The sequence below is a fragment of the Ylistrum balloti genome, unplaced genomic scaffold (genome assembly GCF_031769215.1).
Source record: "Ylistrum balloti isolate Yb309-2 unplaced genomic scaffold, AGI_CSIRO_Ybal_v1 Utg371456, whole genome shotgun sequence".
Taxonomy (NCBI): domain Eukaryota; kingdom Metazoa; phylum Mollusca; class Bivalvia; order Pectinida; family Pectinidae; genus Ylistrum; species Ylistrum balloti.
Genome location: NW_026782761.1, coordinates 238,670 through 245,976, shown reverse-complemented (window position 1 = coordinate 245,976; position 7,307 = coordinate 238,670). Strand labels below are relative to the sequence as shown.

The window sequence follows — 7,307 nt, the reverse complement described above, 5'->3', positions numbered from 1 at the left end:
ATCTCTCACTGAATGTGCAATGCCGTGTAAGGGGTTAGTCAACCTCTCGTAACAACATTAGAGGGCATTCTGTGAACACAACCTACATCAAAGGAGGGTAAAAACTCATTATTATGCAACACTTATAAAGAGCATTAAAACCCATCCTGTATTATTTATAAGATATCAAGGCATGATTGCGTTTACGTTTCCTTTATAACATTTATTCTGTTGGGGTGTATTAGGAATGTTGTTGGTATAATATTGCGCTGACCATCTTCACCCCGAACCTATTATGTAACCAGTTAGCTTGCTCCAAAATTTCATTATTTACATGTGAATGTATGAAGCACTGTTTTGGTTTTGTATCCATTACGAGTAGGTTCTCAAATTTTCCTTTACATCTCGTATTATGTAATGCTAAACTTCATTATACATTAAAAAGTCTACACTCAAGACACGAGTGAATAGCAGTGTTTTTTATACTTAAAATTCAGAACCAAATTATGAATTCGCATCACAGCCGGTTTGTCATTTTAAGCCTTGTAAAGTGATGTTGGAGCGTGAAGTGTTGAAATGTTAATGGCTATTTAGGAAGATTGGCCGAAATATATGTTATAGATAGACAGATAGGAAGAGCGCTGGTAAAGTAAGGAAGGACGCTAATATGTCTTCCTCCTGTATTCTAGTGTTTAGGGCTGGTGTGTTGTGCTGAAGAAAATAAAAAAAAAAACCATGGTTAGCACTATTTAAGGAGACATTTATTAGTCTTCAGTTGTAAACATCTTCAAGTACACAACGAAACAATGACAAAACATGATAACATTCTTTTAATATTTCTGTAACATTGAAAAATATATAGAGTACGACTATGGTACGAGATGGGGATGATTTATGGAGAAAAATATAACTTCATTCAGTTGAAATGTTTCACGATTCATGAAGAATGAATAATGGTGATGAAAAAACTAACAAATCCTGACATCTTCCGACATCGTTCATTCTATAACAATACCAATGGCGGTGGATTGATGTGTGTATGGAGTTTCATACCCGTCATCTATTGGTCAAGCGTTCTATGTTATGTGACGTCACGCAATTTGGTCAGTGTGCTTTGAAAGCTAAACTGGTAGCTGCCGTAGTTTTTCTACATTTATTCTCCGTATATCGAGATACAAATGCTAAATTATCATGTAGAGAAAGCGTCAATGAAAGACAAAAAGGCACTTATAGCCAAGATCGGGTTAACCTCGATTCTGTTTCCGGAAACAGTTGGCGTGTTTGATTTGTAGCCTCGAGGTTTCTGGTAAAAACCAGTGTGTAATTGGCACAATGTTAAACGTCTCTTGGTGAGTCCGCTTTCGCGAGTCGCCTCGACACGTCGGGTCGTTTCTAATTAATATCAATTCTATTTTGTGTCATTCTCCCAACGAGGCATAGGATCAACTCACGGGAACTACACAGGGCGAGGTGTTAGCACCCGGCAGACGCCCTGAGATACATATTGGATGGGATCTGTGATACAGGTGTATATCACGTCTCCGCCACCAGCTGTGTGTTTGTAGAGTCTTTAAGAGTTGAACACGATGAGAACCCCGTCGTATTTTCTACACCGGTTAAAGTTTTCTCAAAGTCAAGCAATTGTCCCATAAAGTTAAAGTTGGGAGATATGTTCGGTTTGCACCCTTTGACGTGATCGTAAGCTTCATTCAGGCTCATATGCTGTTTCTGCATTAAATAGGCCACCGTCACAGTCACTGACCGGCTGATTCCCGCCAAACAATGCACCAATACGCCGTTCTTCTGTTCACGGGCCTCGTCTATAAAGATAAAATAATTTCAACACTGTAAATACACATCCAACAGTTAATTTCAATTACAATTCAGATAATATAAATTTTAAAAAAAGCTGTATGATGCTGCTGAAAATTATGTAAAAAAGATACTATTCACTTGTCTGTTATACAATCATATAAAAATCACTGGCCAGATTACATTTTAAAACGTGTATATGTGTTGTGTATATATTTCAATACATTAACTATTGACAAGAGTACCGGTACACATCCCGATTGACCCCTAGAGATGGTTGGATGTTAGCGGATGTAAACACTGGAGAGGTATGCGTGTGTTAAAGACACACCGGAAACGTCGGGCGAGGTTAGACGTGGCGTCTACAGCAGAATGGTTTGCAGCGTTCTATTTCAGAGCAATTACAAGTCGCGCGGTATGCTGGTATGCCTCCACTCGGCGGATGTCAGCTTACGTTACACATATCTAGGCCACGTTTCCTGTAGTCGTTTATTCACTATTGATTAGTGTAGCGGATGTTATCTGCCCGCTATCTCTCCCTAAACCAATTAAGTTTGATAACTAGGACGGACTTTCAAAACAGTGGAAGCACACGTATATCATAAATTTCCATCCGGTGCCAATACTGGTATCAAGCACCTACCACTGTTTTCTATCTTCTTCAAATGGTAAATAATAAAACGTACACCCGATCAATTAGAAATGAAATTAAAACATGCTTAATGTAATTAAAATGAAAGAAGGAATTCGTTTTCTCCTGAAACCAGAACATACCCACAGTAGGTCATGAAAGCCAGGTTTGTTAAACATCAATATTGTTCCTCGCCACGAGACTTTTCCCACTTATCTAACACTACAAAGTTTGGTTGCGAGCCAGCCCACGGCTAACGGAGGTACAATATATACAAACCCCAGGCCCCCTCCCTTCCCAACTGACGGGAATTGTGTGAGGCAGCGGAGGGTAATGATACACACGGTATTGCAGAAATCTTGGCAGAGTCGTTAGCTATCCTTGGTGGTGGTTCTTTTTATGAAATGAGGGAAGTGTTTGTGACCTAAATTTAGCAGCTACATCGCCCATCATTTTCTAGAAACGCTAAGGGGCTACACCACGTTCACGTGCACATGCAGTGCTCGTGGTGGTAGTAGCATGTGCTGTGTTTGTGTCGTTGCCACGACAGCTCAACGGTATATATAATATGAGCGCGCTAACATCACCAGTTCTCTTAGTGGCTGTATAGCATCGTTATATTCTCCTATGCTCGTTAAATAAGACTAATGAATTTCCTCTCTCTCATTTTTTAAAAAATAAAACATGTAAAGTTAAAAATCTTGTCTAGTATTTAATTTTCGTGACGTATGAAGTATCAAAACTTTTCATGTGGTTGTCGATGTTCTGGAATCCGTGAAGCGGAGCAGGATATCCATCTCCCTTGACAGGTAAGTCTGTGCCGCGGGCACCTTGAAACCCACACCAATACACAGTCGTTGGTATACCTGATAGCCAGGTATGAATTTGAACCCGTGTAGGCGATAGGCGACGCGTAACAGCGTTGTCTGACAAGGTCTATATTTTTTGCCCTATTTTCATATCATATTAAGTAGAGGCTTGGTGCGGGATTCTATCTTTAGTGAGGTCATTTTGCCATACACGAAATACGAGTATTTCTGTCTCAAACTGCACTAGTGATGTAACTTGTATAGAAATTGTTTTGTGAACGGTGCATAAAATGTTTAGCAAAACAGCGATTTAAAAAAGCCACATGTTAGTTAAAGTTGGGCTGGCGTTCCGCTCGTGTTCCACTTTCTGTCGTTAACCTCGGTTCAGATGCCGACACAGTACCTATTTACCCCTGAGAGTACTCTAAACACTTACCAATGAATGCTATGGCTTTTGGGAAAAAGGCAGATAAATTCTGGGAGAGCTGATCTGCTACTGGAATCTGCATATATTTAAAGTCGTTGTCTTCTTCGAACTTATTTGGGACATTTGGGGTAACGTTGAGAATATATTTGATTCCGTGTTTCTTTAGCTGTCCGATGTCAGCCGATGTTCTGGCATTGCCAAGATAGAGGTACTTGAGTACTTCCACTGGGAATGGAGACATAGCTGTGGGAGAGTTCACATTATCACAGTCAGAATCCGACGTACCATTACCAGAATCGTCAGAAATTTTTAAATTGCACAGTCCAAAAATAGTCTCTTCCACATTTTCTTGACCAACACAAAGCTCCCGGTGTCTGTTCTCAAAAGACGGAAAACCACCTGAAAAAAGAGACGGAAAAAAATATTATTCAGTTAATTCAAATGGAATATTTACGGAAGAAAAACCATTCTGATATATGTCAAGGCTAGTATATGTGTACAGGTTTATCAGGAATACCGATATCACTGGCAGGTCTTATCTAAGCTTGCCCCTTAAAATCGTGTGGCCTCTTAAATTGTTTATCGTGGCGGTTTCCGGCCTAGTCCATGTTACCCTCTCCCCTCACTGGTTTATATACCTGGTGTATTGACTCTACCCCCTCTCAATGTTTACTCATTTACTTTTATCAACAAGGCTCAATCCATTTCCTGTCCATTGTATTTCAGTGCTCTTTCACAATAACACCGGTCGAATGCCTGCATACATTACCCATAGTTATAGTGAATGGGATGTGTTTTCGACTGTGTAACCCGTATATAACCTCTAGGTTAGCGACATCACTGGACCTTAGCCAGGTCGTAACATTTACATTACAATAAATATTAACTTGATTACAAACTACCACAACTACATAAACCTCCAGCACGTAGACCGTACAAATAAAAAGGTTATGTAAAAAAATAATAATGTCGAGTTTATATATATTTATTGGGATATTTAACGCCATCTTTGTTTCCAGCTAAATCTCACTAGTCAATAATCGGCTTAAGTTTATATACATGAATGACAAGGACAATCTTTCAGGTCGGTAAAAGTGACATTTATTCTGATGATATCGATGACACCGACAAATTTCACTTACCTGTAAGAATACTGGTCTTAGCTCCATCTTGTTTCAACTTTCTCAATAAGAGTTCGACAATACTGGAAGGGTTGGAGTTTGGATCGGTTGAACAATCGTCATACAATACAACATTGCGAGACTTCCACAGCTTATTGAATTTATCCTTTGCCTCGTTATTTTGAATGACACAAGAAAGCTTTAGATTTCCCTTTTTTAATCGCCGTAGCATAAGACTCGGTAGCGTAATGTTGATGGCACCTTTGATGTGAGATCTTGTGAAGTCGGCCTGTGATCGGCAGTCAAGAAGAAGCGGAGACTCGCTCGACCCGAAGAGATCCACCAGGCCGTCTGGACTCACGAAATCTCCCGACATTTTAAGCATACACTCTACGCAAGGCATCTGCGATGAGAAAGTTTAACTGAACAAAACACTAAACTATAATACCAACTCCGTTAAAAGGCTGGTAATCCGGTAGTCGACGGCACGAGAAAACGACGTCTCGGCAGTGAGAAAAATACACGAGGTGTAAAACTGAACACAAGGAATATAAATGAGATCCTTTGATTAAGAAAACAGTGTTGTGTTGTTGTTTATATCCTTGATCAGGAACTGTTACTTTCCATTCTTGTTTAAGTTTGTGATGGTAGTCAGCTCGAGACCATTATAGTCTGCCTTCCTCTCCACTCCGATTTATAAGTCTCTCTGTTTTATGGAGCATGAGAACTGACGGCATAAACAAACACTTCCTCGTCCAATCGCTGACTGCATGACGTAGCTATGCTCCGCCTCCAAATGGATTAATTTTTCCATATTTAGAGGACTAGGTCATTCATTCTAAAGCTAGTGGTAATCATAGACAGCGCGCTCTACTTTCTCTAAAAATAGTTGGTTACGACAATATTAATACGCGGCATGGTGTAATGTATAAAGATAACAGATGATGAGAGAATCATAAAACGTAGAATATTAAACACAACACAGTAATACTCTAAAATAAACTACTGCACTGTCAGCTGTTGTGAAATCATATATACGTTTTAATTTGTGTCGAAGCGAATGGACTATATTTCTGTTTAAGATCCATTGATATACTTCGGGTCAATAGGTCAAAGACCCGTGTAGAGAATTATGTGTGGTTAGTGTGCGTTGTGTATATGTGTGTAGTGCGCTGTATGAGCTTTTTACCCTGAGAGTGTATTGCTACGTTCACAGACCAGAAATTTCCTAGACAGCTATTACATGGATATTGTATATTGTAGCACCTGACGCAGTATGTAAGGGAGTCGTACACAGTCGTTATGAAATAGCTGTACATGTGTGTTTTGTGACAACGTCAGGAGTCCACACTGTCACTATAAACTCAGAGATTCTTAAAACTTAAACAATTCACCGCTACTGGCCATTATTATTCAAATCAAATACTTTAAACGAGAAGGCCATTTATCTTTGTTCACATCTATAACACTGTCAAGATGGTATGTTGTAGGTGTTATGACGTTTTATATTGTACCTTAATTATCAAACCGTACAAGTGGAATATTAATCATTTGTCCAATACATAATTAAAAAATGTCATTCCTCATCCCCTTACGCTCCCTGGTGAATTTCTCGGCTTGTGTCTCATAGTAAAAGTTTAATCAGAAAGTTCGTTCTAGTTCGTTTTGTCGGTAGGTGGTAGGCGATAATGAAACTGTTATATAGGAATGGTCCCTAGCTACCGCCCGAAAACAATAAAAATAATATGAAACCCAATGTCGGAACCCAAGAGACTCTACTGACAAACGACAGAGAAGAATCTCGTGGGTTTCCGACCATGTATGATTCCAGAAGTCGACAGATACTAGAACGTCTGCTTCTTTAGTATATAGAGGTTCTATCTGAATTCAAAAAAAAAAAAAAAAACAATACACATCCATTTTGTCAACTGTAAATAAACCTATATTAATATTTTACATAAACACATGTTTTTAACATGTCGCAGATTGTTATTTGAACGAACATTTTATTGTGTTTTTTTTTTAATTTGTTATTTCAACAAATTATATATAATGATGACAAAGCGAGCGTGACTGGACGTTATCGAGTTAAAGAAGTTCGGAGATCACAATTACTGCATTCATGTAATCTACATAAATGATTTCCAGACAGTTAAATTATGGGATGGATCTTATATCAACAGGATTCGTCAGTGTTATAAACATGATAGACAGTTTTATAATTACCTAAATATCACCTTATTACAGGACCGGATTTGTTGAGAGTGAGATAAGAATTTCTGCCCCGAGTTATTTCCGGTGTCGCCGATGGGGGTACCTGTTCTACTGACATACATATAATTTGGAGTAATTAGTATCGGTCCGAGATCGGATCTATCTCGCGTGCCGTTCAAGATGGCTTTTTTTTTTTATTGATCTTGAGCGTGTCCTGATGCTGCTGGTAAATAGGTGAATGGAGGGGGCGGGGGAGGGTATCCTGGTTTGGGGATGTCGACACGGGTGTTGACCGGGGGGGGGGGGGGGTTGGT

The 7,307-nt window shown here is 39.3% G+C and overlaps 1 protein-coding gene across 1 annotated transcript; it reads right to left on the bottom strand.

The window, feature by feature from the left end:
• Nucleotides 1-718: 718 nt before the first annotated feature.
• LOC132562586 (dual specificity protein phosphatase 7-like) lies at nucleotides 719-5,478 on the bottom strand. Its single transcript, XM_060227338.1, has 3 exons — nucleotides 4,801-5,478; nucleotides 3,668-4,057; nucleotides 719-1,799 (listed from the first exon to the last, which is right to left on the bottom strand). The coding sequence occupies exons 1-3, from the start codon at nucleotides 5,180-5,182 to the stop codon at nucleotides 1,513-1,515; spliced, it is 1,059 nt and encodes a 352-aa protein (XP_060083321.1). The 5' UTR covers nucleotides 5,183-5,478; the 3' UTR covers nucleotides 719-1,512.
• Between the last annotated feature and the right edge of the window lie 1,829 nt (nucleotides 5,479-7,307).